The 20,511-nt window shown below is 42.8% G+C and overlaps 1 protein-coding gene across 1 annotated transcript; it reads left to right on the top strand.

Moving 5' to 3' along the window:
* The first annotated feature begins 1,570 nt into the window (after nucleotides 1-1,570).
* On the top strand, nucleotides 1,571-20,445 carry LOC138952948 (uncharacterized). The gene is made up of 5 exons (XM_070324703.1): nucleotides 1,571-2,525; nucleotides 4,984-5,197; nucleotides 9,681-13,657; nucleotides 17,303-17,452; nucleotides 17,984-20,445. The coding sequence occupies exons 1-5, from the start codon at nucleotides 2,508-2,510 to the stop codon at nucleotides 18,212-18,214; spliced, it is 4,590 nt and encodes a 1,529-aa protein (XP_070180804.1). The 5' UTR covers nucleotides 1,571-2,507; the 3' UTR covers nucleotides 18,215-20,445.
* The last annotated feature ends 66 nt before the right edge of the window (nucleotides 20,446-20,511 follow it).

Raw genomic sequence — 20,511 nt, forward strand, 5'->3', positions numbered from 1 at the left:
TATGTTTTTTATTTGTAGGCTGGGAGGGGGGGGGTCTGGGAAACACCCCCTGGATCCGCCCCTGGGGGGTGGGGTGGGGGGGGGGGGGTGGGGGGTCGGGGGTGCAGAGGGAAATACATGATACTTTTTTTTCACATGGAGGTGGTTGTGTGCCACACATCGCATATTTTAGTAAATCAGCAAAAGCCTTGTATAGGCTGATGTCCTACCTATATCAAACACTGTACATTCCCATTGTAGTTTCTTTGCCTATATATAGCTTCATAACCCGGTGATGATAGGCTACCATTGTCGATTTTTGCATTCAACCTCTTTTGAAAGCTAACAACTAACACCAGACAGTGTCTTCATTGTGTCATTATTATTTGTCTGTTCACTGTAAAGAACAGTCGGTTTGGTGGGCTCGTGGATGTTTTGTATTGTAACAAACACTGTACATAGTTTCTTTGATTGTAATTAGATAAACGTTCGAGAAATTAACGTAACCCATTTTGTTTTTTATTCTTCATTTCTGATTAGTCTTCTTGAGAACGACGCCTTTATGCCAACCATGTGTGTTGACGTGTATCTTTGTTTGATTGGTTTTAATTTATTTAAAATTCTGTGTGGCATTTAGAGCAAATATGAGTACGTGCGATCGCAGTACCTGAGAAGCAAGTATTCGGGAAGCTTGAGATGGTTACTCTCTCTCTCTCTCTCTCTCTCTCTCTCTCTCTCTCTCTCTCTCTCTCTCTCTCTCTCTCTCTCTCTCAGTTTTAGTGACCGTGTGTATCTTTGTTTGTGTGTATTTCCGTCTGTGGTACTTTTTTCTATTATAAAACTGATATCCTATTTTATTTTTCTATTTCATTTCATTTTTATTTTATTTTGTACATTTTCATGTTATATTTCTTTAATTTACTTGATTTTATTCATATTGTTACATTTTGTTACAGAGACCCATCTTTGGGGAGACAAAATGTTTTAAATAATAGTTTCTTATTATCAACATTTCTGTCCTCAAGTTTTGCGATCAAAACCTGCGACAAGACGATAAGAAACAAAACGATACAACCACCCCCCCCCCCCCCCCCACCCCAATTCGCAATACTTATCTTCAGATCAAAATCTGCGACAAGACGATAAGAAACAAATTGACACAACCACCCCCCCCCCCCCCCCTAACACATTCGCTTGAAGTAAACTATTCCAACATACCCATATATTTGCTTTATAACAAAAACCACAAAATAATAATGAGATCAACAGTCGAACAAATGAGAGAAACTTACTATTGACAAAAAAATATAATCCAGATCCAAATACGTGTTTTGAATCATGCATTAATTAAAGCAGAGTAAAAATGGCAACAGTCAGATCTGAAGTCAAACAAAGGTCAATCACAGGCAATTGAAACGCAAACAAATACTTTCTTACACACACACACACACACACACACACACACACACACACACACATACACCGGCAACAACAATTACACCACCAACAACAACAACAACTACAAGCGTGTGCATGCTTACACATTGGCTCTGAATTTGAGTTTCCGACGGTATTCTCAAATTTTCGGGAAAAGCTGTTAATTGTGCATAAATCTAATTTTTCGTGCACAAGCTTTTCCCAGAGTTGGAAAACACTGCCAGAATCCCATAATCGAGCAGCCACGGGATTTCTTCAGAATCAAAAATAAAGTAAGTGATCTGCACAAATTAATTTTTTCGTGCTCAAGCTTTTCCCAGGGTTGGAGAACACTGCCAGAATCCCAGAATCGTGAAGCCACAGGAGTTCTTCAGAATCAAAAATAAAGTAAGTGATCTGCACAAATCTAATTTTTCGTACTCAAGCTTTTCCCAGGGTTGGAGAACACTGCCAGAATCCCATAATCGAGCGGCCAAATGATTTTATTCAGAATAAAAAAAAAAGTAAGTGATCTAACCAATTCATCATAATATCAATGGGTCAATACCAAAAGCAGTGGGTCAGTCTATTCCACTCTTGGTCAGCACATTGACATTTTGACTCCCAGACGAAATGAATGGTCATTCAAAAATTAAATACGGTGCATGTATTAAAACATCACTGGCCAATAAGCAATGGCCGGTCTAATTGCTGTATTCTTTTATAAACGAAGAGAGGGCAATTATAAGAACACATGTCAACAGTACTGTTGCAGAGCTGATTTTGGTACATACAACTTAAATGTTGTCGTGAATCCATATGGCAACAAAAAGAAAAGGGGCAGGTGAAACCTTTGGGGTTGCGTAGGGAACAAGAAACACGCTTCAGAGTTCTGATGTACAGTCAGTCCACTTAAAAAAATACAGCGTACAATAACGGCACCCAAAAAGCCAAGGTCGATTCAGATGCCTGTCTCTCTCTTGAAACAAGCGACGCGCCGCGGTTTACAACAAATTCAAAGACCTTCGCTACATCCTGTCAGAAGCCAGACGTCACCACAAGGTCAATGTTGGTTGCAGCCTCATCACTTTGGATTTTGATCATCGATCGGAATGAAGTCTAACGAAGAGGTTGGTCATCGTTTTGTTTATTTTTTAATTTCTTCATGATTTGTTTTTCTCTGCATTCTCTTCGCTGGACACAATTTGAATGTTATTTTAGAGACGTTCATGCTAATCTTAGTTAGAAAGGAGTTCATTGGTTAATTAATTGCTACCAGATCGCTGTTATCTGGGCCGTTATCCGTTTGTTTGATTTTAAATCACCGCGAAAATTGAATGTGCATTATTTCCCGCCTCAGATCTGTAAGATAAAATATAATAGAATTTAAGAGGAAAGTCCCTCGGGACCTTTCGGGGGGAAACGCAGATTAATTGTAATAATAAATGTAAAAAGTATTTCGTGATTTTTATCACTAATGCGTGTAAGTAATAATGTTGCAAGTTTCGGTCAACTTGGCAAAACAAATTCTGAATTCATCATGTCTTGTTTGTTTATTGTTGATAGGATGAGGTTGGGTGATGATGATGATGCGCACGATGATGAGATGATTTACTTGATGATGACTATGGCGATGATGATGATGCTTGCTGAAATCAAACGTGCGCGCAAACGCACATGCTTCTTTTGGCAAACAAAAATGGCCTTAAAACTCAAACGGTTTACAAAACGATTTAAATCTTCTCATGAAAAAAGCAGTTCTAACCTTAATAGCATTAAATTACACAGTTCGTTTGAATGGCTATTTAGCTCGCGTAAACCACACACCTGTTTTTGTTGTTTATCTAACCCCTGAGCCATCGTGAACCCGTGTGATCCACTTTTCTTTTTTTTCACAATTTAGTAGTCAGTTTGTGATTTCAATGCGACTCGCTGTATCTGCAATAGCACGTTATTGTGTACCTCTGAATCTAAAACGCAACAAACGGCTGCGAGTCACACGAACTAAGCGGTGGCGGTTGACCGTTCAAAGAAACTGGCGACATGCAGAACATTCGTCTGCTACGAGAACCACTAGGATGTTCTCAAGCGGTGAGTGTTTAAACGAAACGATGTTTGTACTGTGTGTAAACGCCTGACAGTGTGTGTGATGGTTCACGGGAGATTTGACCATCCCTGCTCCGCTTGGACACTTGCTACAAATCAACACCCTGTCTACTTGCTGCAATGAGTTGGAATTTTTGTTTTGTTGATACATTTCTTAAAAGCCACTAGTTTGAATCTGCGAATTTAATTCCTTTACAAAAAAAATCAAACTCGGCGCAGGGAACGGTCAGGATTTTGATTTTTGTGGCATGTTCTTACCCAACGTAACAGCCTGGGCAGATCTGAGATAGCGTGCAGAAGGATGAAGCAATAAAGACATCGGACACCGATTGACCCAAAAAATAGATTTCGCTATTGTGCACGTGATATTTTTAGAATGTGCTGAATCAAGTGTGGAAAAAAAGGAGAGAAATCAAGCGAAAAGACTTAATAATACAGAATTTGCACCCTCGTTTATTTGATCATTGGCATGTCATCATATTCAAAATTCTGTATTATAAAGTATGTCCGGTAGATTTCTCTCATTTTTGACTCACATGCGAAGCAAAAGTGAGTCTATGTACTCACCCGAGTCGTCCGTCCGGACGTCCGGAAAACTTTAACGTTGGATATTTCTTGGACACTATTCAGTCTATCAGTACCAAATTTGGCAAGATGGTGTATGATGACAAGGCCCCAAAAAACATACATAGCATCTTGACCTTGCTTCGAGGTCAAGGTCGCAGGGGCCATAAATGTTGCCTAAAAAACAGCTATTTTTCACATTTTTCCCATTTTCTCTGAAGTTTTTGAGATTTAATACCTCACCTACATATGATATATAGGGCAAAGTAAGCCCCATCTTTTGATACCAGTTTGGTTTACCTTGCTTCAAGGTCAAGGTCACAGGAGCTCTTCAAAGTTGGATTGTATACATATTTTGAAGTGACCTTGACCCTGAACTATGGAAGATAACTGTTTCAAACTTAAAAATTATGTGGGGCACATGTTATGCTTTCATCATGAGACACATTTGGTCACATATGATCAAGGTCAAGGTCACTTTGACCCTTATGAAATGTGACCAAAATAAGGTAGTGAACCACTAAAAGTGACCATATGTCATGGTAGAAAGAGCCAATAAGCACCATTGTACTTCCTATGTCTTGAATTAACAGCTTTGTGTTGCATGACCTTGGATGACCTTGACCTTGGGTCAAGGTCACATGTATTTTGGTAGGAAAAATGTGTAAAGCAGTTCTTAGTGTATGGTGTCATTGCTAGGTTTAGTTACCCTAAAGGTCGAGGTCGATCAAGCATGTGAGTCGTATGGGCTTTGCCCTTCTTGTTTCACACTTGTTTCAACACATTCTGAAAATACTACAGATCAAATATTGACAACATATTAGCAGGGTCGATTTTTCGTTTTCGGGTCAATCGCTGTCCTATGTTTTTTAACATTAAGTTTCTGTAACAGAACTCCATGACATAAAAACTTTCCAGGAACAAGATGTCGGCCACGTCCCTACCACAGCGGCGTTTGGAGAGAACATTGAACCCAAGTTATCTGCAAAGCCTGGGCTCATCCCTCTAATGACGTCATGCGCTTACACGTCATCGCGACCTCCATCGACGTCATCGCTACCTGCGTTTGACACATTTTTCCACTCGTCCGTTCCCCCTTCTCGTTCCGAGGGCACACCGAGGAGCCCAGACGGTGAGATGCTTGTACCAAATTGTAGTACAGATAAGAAGTTAAAGGCAGAGTCTTTCCCGTGAAACTGGTCGGCTTACCATTGCAGATCATGTGATAAATACATCCCTTCACTTCAACAAAAAAGCAAAACATTTTGACAGCTTCTTGTGCAGAGGGATTTTTTTTTCGTAAATTACTTTCACAGAGTATCACTAGTCCATTGAGAAATTTAAAAAATGACCACCTATAGCTGTCTCTGCACAGAAAGAGATCAGGGTGTTGATTCTTCGTACGTGTCCAAGTGGAGGAATATTTTTCTGCTTTGTGAAAGCCTGGCATGATCTGAGATGGTGAGTCGAGTTGTTTATGCAGACAGAACTGTGCCTTTAAATATATACGTATAGGCCTTCTATTGTATTTTGGATTTGATCTTGACTACGCTTTTACTTGTGGGTGATTGAAAATCTAAATTAGCCTTTCAGATTTGTAATTTGTATGTGTGTGCATATATACGGTACCATTTATGGTTGACTCGTAGATGTTGTTGCTTTAGGTTAAAATGGTGTGTGTGTGTCATCATCATGCATAACAAATAGAGAGAGAGGTAGAGAGAGTAATTGTGTGAATACAATGTAATCAGTGAATGGTATTTAGATCCAAAGTAAGCGACTCGAGGCCAAGAACTTTTCAAGTATACTGCACATGGCTGTTATGAAGTCATACAGCATGACTTCCCTTCTTTGTCTCTGTTAATCTAGGGAGAAAATATGTATAAGTTACAGCTCCGTCCATCCATGGTATCGCCTGATATTTTGTCGAGACTGGGTCAATGAATATGATGACGTCACTCGAGGCTCTGCCGAGAGTGACGTCATTATATTCTTTCACCCCGTCGAGACAAAATATCACGCGATACCATGCATGGACGGAACTGTAACGTATATATGGCATGACCAAAGTAAAGAGAATTTGTCATGGGATGTGGCAACAAATCATTGGAAATTCACCATGGGCAATCAACCCAAGCCTAGAAGTTGTAGAACTATATTTTGTTTCAGTCTTGGCAAGGCCAGTTTTGTCCAGTTCCGGAAAAGACATAATGAATTCATTCACCCTGCCGAGACGAAAAAAACAATTCCACGGATAAAAACGTATAAGCTTATTATCCCGTGACGCATCAAAGCTAAATTTTGTTTTGAAATGTCATTACAACGTACAGATAACTTATAACGACATAATCGCCTTCACAAGACAGGAAAAACGCACACTTTGTTTTTCGTCTGCTACAAATCTAGTCTTGTTGGTTGACGGAGAGAATAAAGCTTCAATCATACCTTCATCAACAGGAATAAATGCTCAATCCGCTGTCAGTTCGCAACTGAACCTTGTTTTTGGCTCACGAAGTGTAGCCTATGCGATCGTAACTTTGTCTGTCTGTGCGTGCGTGCGTATGTGCGTGCGTGCGTGTGTATGTCTGTGGTAGAAACTTTAACATTTCGTCATTTGAAGACGTCACATTATGGCGTAAGAGGGTTAGACGTCACGCGAAGGAATGTCTCGGTCATTGTTAGTTTGAGCGGGCCGAGACTATTTGGCAGTCGTGTCTGTAAGTAGGCTACATGGAGACAGACAGATCTAGATCTAGTGTCTCTCTTTCTTGCACAGTGTCACCAATGCTTACTGTGTGTGTGTGTGTATGTGTGACGGAGTGGTTGAGTTTGTGTTACTGTTTGTCGATTTCTTCCGTGAGCCTTGAAGGCTTCGCCTCTTGTTTTCTTTAACTTTTTGGTTAACATTGAAACGGCAATCCAAAAGAGTGTTTCAGCTGTTTCAAGACAGAGGCTTAGCTCCTTCTTTTGAGTTGCTTTTCAGTCTAAAATGACACCGGAAGCGAACAAATTGTCGCGTATACTTTCGTCACAAAAAGACGTCATGACAAAGTTACACGCAAAGCGAAAGAGACTTTGACGTCATTTACTTTTGTTTGGAATTTTCCGCCTGTTCCTAGCTTGTCAGTGAAGACCTGACGTGAGTAAGCTTACCCTTTGCAGCTGTGAAATAATCAGTCTTGTGTCTCGGTCGTGTAGGTACAGAGTTTGCTTCTGCAATCATTGTGTTCGTGTTGATGACGGCTTCATAAGATTTCCATTTTCTTGTTTCTGCGGCTGCGCAAGTTATTTTGCCTAGGTCATGGCCGAACTTTAGGCCTGCGAAGAAATATCGCTGGATATTTTCTCCCTAGATTAACAGAGACAAAGAAGGGAAGTCATGCTGTATGTATAAGTTACAGCTCCGTCCATCCATGGTATCGCCTGATATTTTGTCGAGACTGGGTCAATGAATATGATGACGTCACTCGAGGCTCTGCCGAGAGTGACGTCATTATATTCTTTCACCCCGTCGAGACAAAATATCACGCGATACCATGCATGGACGGAACTGTAACGTATATATGGCATGACCAAAGTAAAGAGAATATGTCATGGGATGTGGCAACAAATCATTGGAAATTCACCATGGGCAATCAACCCAAGCCTAGAAGTTGTAGAACTATATTTTGTTTCAGTCTTGGCAAGGCCAGTTTTGTCCAGTTCCGGAAAAGACATAATGAATTCAGTCACCCTGCCGAGACGAAAAAAACAATTCCATGGATAAAAACGTATAAGCTTATTATCCCGTGACGCATCAAAGCTAAATTTTGTTTTGAAATGTCATTACAACGTACAGATAACTTATAACGACATAATCGCCTTCACAAGACAGGAAAAACGCACACTTTGTTTTTCGTCTGCTACAAATCTAGTCTTGTTGGTTGACGGAGAGAATAAAGCTTCAATCATACCTTCATCAACAGGAATAAATGCTCAATCCGCTGTCAGTTCGCAACTAAACCTTGTTTTTTTCTTTAACTTTTTGGTTAACATTGAAACGGCAATCCAAAAGAGTGTTTCAGCTGTTTCATGACACAGGCTTAGCTCCTTCTTTTGAGTTGCTTTTCAGTCTAAAATGACACCGGAAGCGAACAAATTGTCGCGTATACTGTCGTCACAAAAAGACGTCATGACAAAGTTACACGCAAAGCGAAAGAGACTTTGACGTCATTTACTTTTGTTTGGAATTTTCCGCCTGTTCCTAGCTTGTCAGTGAAGACCTGACGTGAGTAAGCTTACCCTTTGCAGCTGTGAAATAATCAGTCTTGTGTCTCGGTCGTGTAGGTACAGAGTTTGCTTCTGCAATCATTGTGTTCGTGTTGATGACGGCTTCATAAGATTTCCATTTTCTTGTTTCTGCGGCTGCGCAAGTTATTTTGCCTAGGTCATGGCCGAACTTTAGGCCTACGGAGAAATATCGCTGGATATTTTCTCCCTAGATTAACAGAGACAAAGAAGGGAAGTCATGCTGTATCCAGCGATATTTCTCCGTAGGCCTAAAGTTCGGCCATGACCTAGGCAAAATAACTTGCGCAGCCGCAGAAACAAGAAAATGGAAATCTTATGAAGCCGTCATCAACACGAACACAATGATTGCAGAAGCAAACTCTGTACCTACACGACCGAGACACAAAACTGATTATTTCACAGCTGCAAAGGGTAAGCTTACTCACGTCAGGTCTTCACTGACAAGCTAGGAACAGGCGGAAAATTCCAAACAAAAGTAAATGACGTCAAAGTCTCTTTCGCTTTGCTAACTTATGCGTGTAACTTTGTCATGACGTCTTTTTGTGACGACAGTATACGCGACAATTTGTTCGCTTCCGGTGTCATTTTAGACTGAAAAGCAACTCAAAAGAAGGAGCTAAGCCTCTGTCTTGAAACAGCTGAAACACTCTTTTGGATTGCCGTTTCAATGTTAACCAAAAAGTTAAAGAAAAAAAACAAGGTTCAGTTGCGAATTGACAGCGGATTGAGCATTTATTCCTGTTGAAGGTATGATTGAAGCTTTATTCTCTCCGTCAACCAACAAGACTAGATTTGTAGCAGACGAAAACCAAAGTGTGCGTTTTTCCTGTCTTGTGAAGGCGATTATGTCGTTATAAGTTATCTGTACGTTGTAATGACATTTCAAAACAAAATTTAGCTTTGATGCGTCACGGGATAATAAGCTTATACGTTTTTATCCATGGAATTGTTTTTTTCGTCTCGGCAGGGTGAATGAATTCATGATGTCTTTTCCGGAACTGGACAAAACTGGCCTTGCCAAGACTGAAACAAAATATAGTTCTACAACTTCTAGGCTTGGGTTGATTGCCCATGGTGAATTTCCAATGATTTGTTGCCACATCCCGTGACAAATTCTCTTTACTTTGGTCATGCCATATATACGTTACAGTTCCGTCCATGCATGGTATCGCGTGATATTTTGTCTCGACGGGGTGAAAGAATATAATGACGTCACTCTCGGCAGAGCCTCGAGTGACGTCATCATATTCATTGACCCAGTCTCGACAAAATATCAGGCGATACCATGGATGGACGGAGCTGTAACTTATACTTATGTGTTATAGGCTTAGGTCTTCAGACATTCACAGCGAGCGACAGCTTTGGAACATCAACAAGCCGTTCCAGTGACATTTCCAACAGAAGTACGAACAACTCGAAGGACCCAAGCTTGACAGTCAATGCCTCAACAGACAACGCGAATGACCGAAGGTTTTCAGCGGGAACGCCAATACACACTACTGAGACGATGCAGTTACCAGTTGTAAGCGCTTCCGAAAAGGACTTGAGCACAATTCCTTTTCCCAACGGTGCATCCAAGGGTGACCAGTATAAACCAGACTTTTCTCCACACACCACCAGCGGTGTTAACAGTGCCACACTTGGCGCTAACAGAAGCCTGAGTGACTCGAGCATATCCAAGGGAACACAGGCTTCTCATGCCTCCGCGTCGGTCTTTACTTCACTGACTTCAGTTCGTCCCTTGATCTCGAACGCAAGCAGGACAGCACCCTACCGTCCGTCGAGTTCAAAACATTCAGCTCCAGCTAGTGAGAAGGTCTTCACTAAAACTGCTCTCCCGCTGCAACGTCCCGAAGAGAGACTAATCAAAGATGCACGACAATTTTCACTCCCGGATGGTTCCTTGACATGCAGCTCGGGAGAACGATTTCCAAGCGATGCCCAGCGTACCGTCAGGAAATCATTTACACTCTCGCCAACCTCCAAGAGAGGAATGTCCGAGAACGTTCAGTTTTCTGCGCCATCATCACCACATCCACCTCGCAGCAGCTGCAGCAGTTTATTCCGACCAGTGGGGGTGATCCTGACGAAGAACGCTTCTTCTTCTGCCCCTGCTGTTGCTACCTCTGTCGTGTCCAGTTGCAGCTCGTTAGCTGGACAGTGTGTGAATCTGGGTTCTACCTATCTCTACTGTTGTTCACCACAGCAAGCGGTTCCCAGGACATCGACAAGCAGCGTCCGTTCCTTGAGCACATACAACACGAGCGGCAATGTCTATTTGTCTGGTGGGGCTGGATCTGGAGGGATTGGTTCTGGATCAAGAGGGATCGGTTCAGGATCTGGAGGGATCGGTTCAGGATCTGGAGGGATCAGTTCTGGATCTGGAGGGATTGGTTCTGGATCTAGAGGGATTGGTTCAGGATCTGGAGGGATCGGTTCAGGATACAGAGATGGCCACTTCTCCTATTCCAGCGGATCTTTTCAGAGTCAGGTTTGCTCTAAGAACAGGCAAGCCTACGTGGATCTTAAGAGAAAGCAAGGATATTCAGGCACCAACAAAGGCTATCCCAACGTCAAGAAAGATTATACCAAAGGCGGAACATCCTATCAAATCCAAGGATTCATGAACAAAACCGAACCATATCAGTCGAACGACCCAAACCGTCCAAGAAACGAGCAGTTTCAGCAGCCAAACACAAGCAGTGTCTACTCTGTGGTACTCGACCATCTGCCGACAATTCAGAATCAAAATCATCGAAGCATGACAGAAGAACAAGCTGAATTTGTGGGTGGAGGTCATGCGTCGATGCAGAAGTCTACAACAGGCCTCAGGGGTACCTCCTTTGCCCCGCACGTGGAGTACTCGAGGAGAGAAGTCAAACAAGATCCCTTCGGTTTTGGTGGAGACAGCGTCGGCGAGAATGTGAGCGTCGTCACCATCCCGGCTCCAGACACCTCTCTCTACATGGCAAACCACGGCGGTACCACGTCTCAGACAGAGAGCGAGTTTTCTTTGCAGGACGTTAAGATGCAACTGATCGTCAGCACTTCAGCATCGGACATTTCGCTACAACCGCTACCACCACCATCAGAGGTACTTCCACCTCTAACCCTTCTTCCGCCTCCACCCCCACCCCTGCCACCATCACCTTCCACTATCTGTCACGACAACCAGCCCCCTAGTTATGACGTCGCAGATGAGTCACATCCAGGCCTTGACATGCTGAGTGACGTTAGTGTCCTCGTGGGGTCTATGACGTCACAGAACGGCGCAAGACCCAAAAAGTGCAGCAGAGGCACAAACAGTGACTCGTACCAAACAACCAGAGAGACTGAGTCCCTCCCGTCGGCCCCCGCGGCGACTTACATTGGAACAATCAACGGAGATCGCGGGTCCAACGGTGCTGTGAATCGCAGTCAAGCCCATGACGACGCCCAGGCTGACAGTGAAGCTTCGTACACTTTGATGGCTCCGGCACCTCTCCTGCAAAGCGCAGGCATCCTTCAAGGCTGCAGCAAGCGAGATCTCTCCCACTATAAGATGTACACTACCAAAACCCAGCCCAAACCCCCGAGCAGGTTCACAGTAAGTCCAGTGCCTGATCCTTTATATGTTCGTGATTCTGGTGAGATCCAGCGCAGTAGTCCAAGTCTGGTTCTAAAGATTCAAAGACAGGTCATTGCATCTGCTGAAGGTACGACGGTACAGCGCGGAAGACCTCGAAAGAAAGTGGAAAGTGAGAAGACAAGCAGGCAACGAGGTGAAGTCACCAAAAAACGGAGGGGAAGACCGAAGAAGACCCAACAAGATCAAGTTTTCAAGGCAGTTTCTGCAGATGCTCCAGGATTGAAGAATATGGCAGCCCAGCAAACTAAACCGACTGGCAAGACTCCCGCTTACCAGATCAAGCCACCTCAAATGCGAGTTCAGAACGCTTCTGGGGATTGTTGGTCCCAAACGGATGGTTGCCATGGTTTCAAATTCACGTCAAGTCAGCAAAACTCGAAGCGTGCAACAGAATCCAACCCTGTTACCTTCAACACTCTAGACTTGAGAGCAGTAGACACATCACACACGAGGGTGTCTATGCAGAAGGATAGTCCAAGTCAAAAGGGGAGGTCAAGGTACCAGCCAACCTCTGATGCTCAGAAGGGCAATACAGCCTCCCACACGCAGACAACTACCGAGCGCTGTACATGTGGGCAAGGTGGAGCATCCTCAGTGAACACCCAAACAGTTTCACTCCCTTCGTCACAGTCTGTGGTCGTTTCCAGTGGCAATGAGAAACTCGCTTGGTCCGCGTCATCTTCAACAGTAACGAGACCAGAGGATAACCAGATTATCGATGTTATCAAAACGCACCAGTGTCCAGATTTCGATCCACTCGTCATCGCTGAGGAGGAAGTGACAAGCACGGAGCCAGATGAAGATGCAAATCCAAACGGCCAGGGAACCAAGCGCAACCGTCGTCCTTTTCACGAAAACAGCCAGGCTGTGCAAATGGCCGCAGATCGTCTGGACACCAGCAAGGCAAGACGTAGGGGTCATATCTGCGTTTCCTGCTTCTCCATCCCCTCTTCTTCCTCTGACGAGTCTGCAAGCCCAGCTTTTCAGAAAGCGGATCTACATTCACTAAAAAAGAAAAAGAGCGTCGGAAAGTTGTTGAAGCTCTTGACGGCGAAGAAGCACAGCGAGGCAAAAGAGAACCAAGGCCTGCCTTGTGAGATATGCGGTAGAAAATACTCCACACCTCAAACGCTGACTCGCCACAAACGCGTCTTCCATCCGTCCCTCTTTTCCCCCAACGCAACTTACATGGAGCTGCCTTTGATGTCTCCGTTCTCCCCAAGGCTTCCTCTCTCACCCTCTTCCCTCCACTCAGCCATGTCGTCAGAGGCACAGGCATCACAGCAGAGTCATGCTTCTCTTCAAACCGAGCAAGACGGCAACACATCGACCAAGAGAACAAAGAACCAAGCGGCTTCAAGCCCTGACAGAAAGAGCATGGGATGGGACATGGACAACTCTGAGAATGAAATGTGGGAACCCAAGGCCAAAAGACCCAAAAAGAAGAAGAAGAGGAAGAAGGCCATAAAGAAAGAATTCGTTCAGAAGAATGCGGCGACAGTGGAAGGTGAACAGAAGAATGTCAAAGTCAAGGGCAAGGGTCGAGGCAAATTTTCGTGGCCGAAAAGAGGCAAGATGGCCATGAAGACGAGGCAGAGATCCCGGTCGTACTACTCCGGCATGAAGGGTGGCCTCAACTTCAGGACCAAGAAGCGAACCCGTATCAATTCTACGGTAAGTCTCACTTTCGAGCATTTTCAAGACAACATTCAGCTTTTTGGTTGGTTGGTTGCTAGGTGAGTGAGCGGGTTGGATTGTTGCTTGCTTGTTTTCGCTACTACCCCCTACCCCAACCACCCACCGAAATTACCATAATGTCACCCACCACCAACATTCAGCATTGTGGTTGGTTGTTGGGTTACATGGTTGCTTTCGCTATTACCCCATAGGTACGTACCCAAGCATCCACTGAATTACCACTGCAAAGTACTTATTTATTCTCACCGTCAAACAACAGGCAGCTGTTTGGTTGTCTGGTTAGTTGGCCTTTTGGTAAGTTGCTTGTTTTTGCTATTCAAGATACAAGAAGTTTTATTGTCCTCATCAATACAAGGAAATTTGGCATGTGTGTGGCAAGACATGATACACTGATACATAGACATTTACAAAACACAACTGAAGTTCAATATCAGCACACCCTTACGCAACATACCCACTACTTCAGACACACAGGCTACATGTGCCCCTCGGACGTACGCAACCCACAATTCACCCAGCCATACAGCTCCACATGCACTTACTCATTCATGCAGCACTCTAGCACCCGGCCATGTACAACTCACACACTGGAACCCTCATACGGCTACATATTGCATTATAACACCCGCACAAACATTACAACCTCAAACATCGTACTAGATCTACAACTAACAAGCATACATCCACTATCATGCACCGAATACATCATCATACATTACATATGATCATAACATATTGCATTATAACACACGCACAAACATTACAACATCAAACATCGTACTATATCTACAACTAACAAACGATCATACACTATCAAACACCAAGTACATCATCGTTCATTAAATTACATTGTACCCCCCCCCCCCCCCCCCCCCACCCCACCCCACCCCACCATACATTCACAATCGACACAGAATACATCATCATACATATATATATACATTACATCATAACCCCCATACATTATCACAAATTACATTACATCATACCCCACCCCCCTATACGTACCACAGTTCACAGCAGTCACAGTTCGCATCACCCATAGTCCTCACAGCACAGTTCACATCACCCATAGTCCTCACAGTCAAATTTCACAGCACCCGCCACCGAATGCCAAGTGCGAAGTACTAGGTCGTTCTCATCCACCAAGTATAAAGGAGAGGATACCATCAGGCTAGATGAGAGTGTCTCCAATGTGAAGATGCCCCTATATAATGTTAATGTGTCTTTGCTGTGCAAGTGTCCCTAATGTGCAAGTTTCCCCACTGTGCAGGTGCTCCTAATGTCCAAGCGTCCCTTCCATGCAGGTGCCCCTAATCTCCAAACTGTGCAGATGCCCTGATGTCCCTATTTTGCAGGTGCCAATAATGTTCAAATGTCCAAACTGTGCAGGCGATCCTACCACGGGTACCCTTTGTGTGAAAGTGTCCCTTCTGCGCAAATGTCCCTAATTTGCGCGTTTCCTTACTGTGCAGGTGCTCCTAATGTCCAAGCGTCAATTCCATGAAGGTACCCCTAATGACCCTAATGTGCAGGTGCCCCTAATGTTCAAGTGTCCCTTCTGTGCAATGACCCTAATGTGCAGGTGCCCCTAGCGTTCAAGTGTCCCTTCTGTGCAATGACCCTAATGTGCAGGTGCCCCTAGCGTTCAAGTGTCCCTTCTGTGCAATGACCCTAATGTGCAGGTGCCCCTAGCGTTCAAGTGTCCAGCACACTCACACACAGCAATACAGCACACCGTCTTGTACCTCCTTCTGCCCTGCCGAAGTCGGGGTATCCTTTTTAATCCACCGAACATTAATATCCACAGCCATGTGTGTCTCCTGCCTCCGAACACACACGCCACAGAGCTCGACTCGATGTGCGCAGTTTCGTATAAAAATTATTTTCCAAATTTCCCCACTGTGTTTTATAAAATAATCATATTATGAAAGCACATACATTCTTATCTTAGTTATTATGTATTCATTGTTAGCAAACATCGGCATTATTCATGTTTTACTTTAAACGCAATCATTGTTATTTATAGATCACAGGCACTTGATGTAAGTAGGTCACACACGTGTAAATGTTGTGCCCAGTCCTTGTTTTTGTTTCTGTTATTATTTTAGTTAGCAGGTCTAGTTGAGCACGTATTAAGTATCATGTACCCACTACTAGTCATTGTGCATTTTAGTTAATGGACTGATGATGTCATTTGTATGGAGTCGACGCACGTGCGAGGATATGTATGTGTGGGAGGGGGGGGGGGGGGGGGCGCGGGAGATGGAAGCTTGCTGTATGTTATGTAATGTATATATTGTGTGTGATACGTGGAAATGTGATACTATTTATTTGCATGTATGATACAGGTACAAATGTGATAATTGTAGGCTTATACTAGTGATTACTGTGTGTGATACATGAAATGTGATATGAATGCTGTTTTTATATGTTATACTCTTATTTTCTCCCAAGCGCAAGACAAATTCTTCTATGAAAATTGAAGCCAATAAAATTTGAGTTGAGTTGAGTTGAGTTGAGTTGCAGGTGCCCCTAGCGTTCAAGTGTCCCTTCTGTGCAATGACCCTAATGTGCAGGTGCCCCTAGCGTTCCAAGTGTCCCTATTGTGCAGGTGCCCCTAATGTTCAAGTGTCCTTTCTGTGCAATGACCCTAATGTGCAGGTGCCCCTAGCGTTCCAAGTGTCCCTATTGTGCAGGTGCCCCTAATGTTCAAGTTTCCTTTCTGTGCAATGACCCTAATGTGCAGGTGCCCCTAGCGTTCAAGTGTCCCTTCTGTGCAATGACCCTAATGTGCAGGTGCCCCTAGCGTTCCAAGTGTCCCTATTGTGCAGGTGCCCCTAATGTTCAAGTGTCCTTTCTGTGCAATGACCCTAATGTGCAGGTGCCCCTAGCGTTCAAGTGTCCCTTCTGTGCAATGACCCTAATGTGCAGGTGCCCCTAGCGTTCAAGTGTCCCTATTGTGCAGGTGCCCCTAGCGTTCAAGTGTCCTTTCTGTGCAATGACCCTAATGTGCAGGTGCCCCTAATGTTCAAGTGTCCTTTCTGTGCAATGACCCTAATGTGCAGGTGCCCCTAATGTTCAAGTGTCCTTTCTGTGCAATGACCCTAATGTGCAGGTGCCCCTAATGTTCAAGTGTCCTTTCTGTGCAATGAACCTATTGTGCAGGTGCCCTAAATGTTCAAGTGTCCCTTCTGTGCAATGACCCTAATGTGCAGGTGCCCCTAGCGTTCAAGTGACCCTATTGTGCAGGTGCCCTAAATGTTCAAGTGTCCCTTCTGTAGAATGTAATGGTGACTGAAGAATCAATGTGGAAAAATAAGAAAAGAAGTCGGTGATGAGTTGATTCTTTACTGAAAACAAAAAACAAACATGACGTTTCGGATCATAGATCCTTCGACAGATCAAAAAAAATTGTGAATTATTTTGTCCCTTCTGTGAAAGTACCCCTATTTTTCAAATGTCCCTACTGCGGGTGAACACATGAACTTAAATGATGTATGGTGATGGTAGTGGCTGTGGTGGTGATAGAACAAAAGACGATGTCTATGACAACGAGGAAGATGATTATGATGAAGATTTATGAATTATATCACTGACATTAAGGTTGTTTTGCTTCAGATTCCGTGCCCGTATTGCGACAGCTTTTTCTCGGTTATGTCCAACCTGAAACGTCACACCGGACGAGAACATAATGACGTCAACGTCTTCGTCTGCAACATATGTTGTCACAAGTTCAACATGAGGAGGACTCTTAAAAAGCACATCAGAGTAAGTTGAGTGGTTGAATAACAGTCAATATGTGAGTCGAGCCTTCAGTATCATTAATATTTTGTTGATTGTGGTCAGTATGTAATTCTGCATCTTCTTGCTAGAATTATTTTGTAGGGAAGGAAATAAGAAAGTTCTAACTAAGTAAGTTTTAGGTGGGGTTTTTTTTTTAGTTTAAATCAGCGGTTAAGCCATACATTTGTTTACAGTTGTTGTGTTAAGGGACAATTATCTTGATAAATCATTAAAATGTTGTGTTTTGGGCGATACAAAAATGTTAGTACAGTGGAACCCACCCTCTGATCACCAAAAATCTGAGATTACCAGGTGTTGAAAATGAGGGAGCTAAATTTACAGACGGTATGGAGAAAAATCAGAAAAGGGAAGACACTTAAACGCAATGAGGCAGACAAAATTTATAACAAATATTTACTGGTCTTTAAAGGGACGGAGTCCTAAATCAAGGATTCTTTACTGAAAGGGGGATTCCGTTGTAGGCCTACAATTTCTGCATCTTTGCCTTCTGAACAGGAACAGCACATACGGGAGTTCCCTTTCTGCTGCCCGGAGTGCCTGGACAACTTTCGGTCTGAGAAAGAGGCATTCGAGCATCGCAAACGCCACGATATCTGCACATATCCGTGTGATGACTGCAAACTGCTCTTCTACACAGAAGAGCACTTCGGCGAACACATGGCAACCCACCACATCACCCTTAGCGCGAACCACAGCCAGGGTGACGAGGATTCGAATATGACGTAATTGTATGACATCAGACCTTGTGACATTAATTAACAGCCGCAGTAATGAAGGTCCCACTGTAAAGTACATTTGAGAGTCAAATTTAAACGCAGCAGTCGCTATAGTTTTAAAGATACGATTGTATCGTAAATGTTATAAGTAGATCACATGAATCTTTGATCTTTAACACGTTAGTGGCTTGGAAGAGTTTTAAAGATACGATTATGACGTATATAAATCGGATTGCAGAAAGACCATAATGAAAAGAATGTTAAAACTCAGAAAAAATCGAGGTCTTGTTTTGTGTAACTTTTTTTTTTATGTAACAAATCTGGAAAAAAAAGACCAGCGAAAGAAACAAAGAGAAAGAAAATATTGCAGGCTTTGTGTGTGACATGTAAATGCTTTTGAACACAGAGACGGGTTATATGGTAAACTTTTTTTTCTGCGCAACGTAAATAAATGCCTTGTGTTGGTTTGCTTGTTTTACAGGAAAGTATAAACATCAGGGTTTTTTCATGAACAGCATTTTATCGGCAACACTTGCCACTTCCATTCCTTCACCCTCTCCTCGATCCCTTCTCAAGACCCCCATCCCTCCACCCCTTTACTGATTCACAGCATCATTTGAGGCATCTTGTGAATTGTCGACTCTATTGTGGTCCTGTTTACATGTTTCTTAGTATGTACGTGTCGGCATGAAGGTGAATGTAAGAAAAAAGTGGTTTGTTGATAAATTGTCTCCTTCAGGAATTATTCGCCTGATGTCAACAGTTTTCATTGCGTGATTCACGACATCATTTGAAGCATCTACATGGGTTGTTCTACTCATGTGGTCCTGCATACTTGTAGTTTTACTTTTATGCGACAAATCTGAAAGAAAACCAGCGAAAGAAACAGAGAAAGACAATATTGCATCATGTGTCGTGAGTTGTAGACTCAATTGTGGTCCTGTCACATAAACTTGTTCCTTTATGTGTACGTTTTAGGCCCCCCCCCAAAAAAATGTGTCTGTTTCTGGTAACATGGCTAAAAAAAATAGGGTAGGTAGGTAGGGTTGTTTTTGTTTTTTTTTCCCCCAATAAAACTAACTTTAAAAATCGCGCAAAGAGACTGGATTCACTATACATAGAGACAAGACACTCAACACATTTACAAATCTGTGACAAAGACTGAAAGAGTATGACATGTTTTTCTTTGTTTACCTGGTCTGATATTTCCATGATGAAACAGAAAAGAAGACTTGAGACATCTTACATCTTGAGCTTGGACAAATGGGAAAAATTTTTGAGTTTGGGAAAAAAAAGTTTAGGGTCGGCGCCGAAATTTAGGGTCGGTCGGGTGACCAGAAACAGACACTTTTTTTTTTTGGCCTTATCATGAAGGTGAATGTAAGAAGAAATTAGTTTGTAGATATTTGTCTCTGGTCAAGCCTCCTTCGGAAAATATTCTTATTCACCTTTCCAACAATTTTCAATGCATGATCATGAGAATTCGTTTTTGATTTTCTTATTTCGTTATCGTAAATTGGGACACCTTACGCCAGAGAAAGAATCGTTGTAAATCAGAAAGGACGAAAAGATGTTTATTTTGGTCCACTTTTTACTTGAATTGATGATGGTGATATTTTATGGACTTGCTAACCAAGGCTGTTTGCTTGCAAATAAACTTCCTGGTGTAAAATGTTATTTTTCATTGCTGGGGTACTTGAAGACGGATATAAAGAAGTTAAAACATTTATTGAAGAAGACAAGATTGAAGGGAGAACTTGAAAAAGTGGTGGTAGGGGAGAGGGGGTGTAGGTGAGGGTGGTATTATCTGGAAGAAATCGTCTGTAAAATTTCATGAACATCTGTCCTATAGTTTTATTAGAATCTATGTACGCACACACACACACACACACACACAGACACTTGCTGTTGGCTCCCACTCGACTACCTGTCTGAAGTAAAATATTTGATCAAGTATTTAATGAATGCAAAATGTTGATTTTTATTTTTTATTTTTTTCCTCGGTTTTAACGTCTCTGCATATTTGTCACTGAGAAGTGATGAAAGAAAAGTCATTTTTACGGACCCAGCTTCTTTATGCATTATGACCCAGAAAATCATGCACATAATTAGGTCAATTGTCTTTGTATGACAAGGAGAGCTCTACCTTCTGCTTTTTTTTTTTCGTGAGTTTTTTTGTGTGCATTTTATTTATATGCTGTTGAAGTGTTTGAATTCGTTAATAAATTTAATTGAATTGTTGGCGTTTTTTCTGAAAATGATAATGCTTTCTCTCTCTTGAGCACATATAAACACACAGGCAGAAAG

The sequence above is a fragment of the Littorina saxatilis genome, linkage group LG17 (assembly GCF_037325665.1).
Source record: "Littorina saxatilis isolate snail1 linkage group LG17, US_GU_Lsax_2.0, whole genome shotgun sequence".
In the NCBI taxonomy this organism is placed as follows: domain Eukaryota; kingdom Metazoa; phylum Mollusca; class Gastropoda; order Littorinimorpha; family Littorinidae; genus Littorina; species Littorina saxatilis.

Bases quoted from the DNA above. Each gene is read 5' to 3' on its own strand.
- LOC138952948 (XM_070324703.1), top strand. The intron at 5,198-9,680 runs GTGAGATGCTTG...TATGTGTTATAG, and splicing joins CACACCGAGGAGCCCAGACG to GCTTAGGTCTTCAGACATTC. The intron at 17,453-17,983 runs GTAAGTTGAGTG...CCTTCTGAACAG, and splicing joins CTCTTAAAAAGCACATCAGA to GAACAGCACATACGGGAGTT.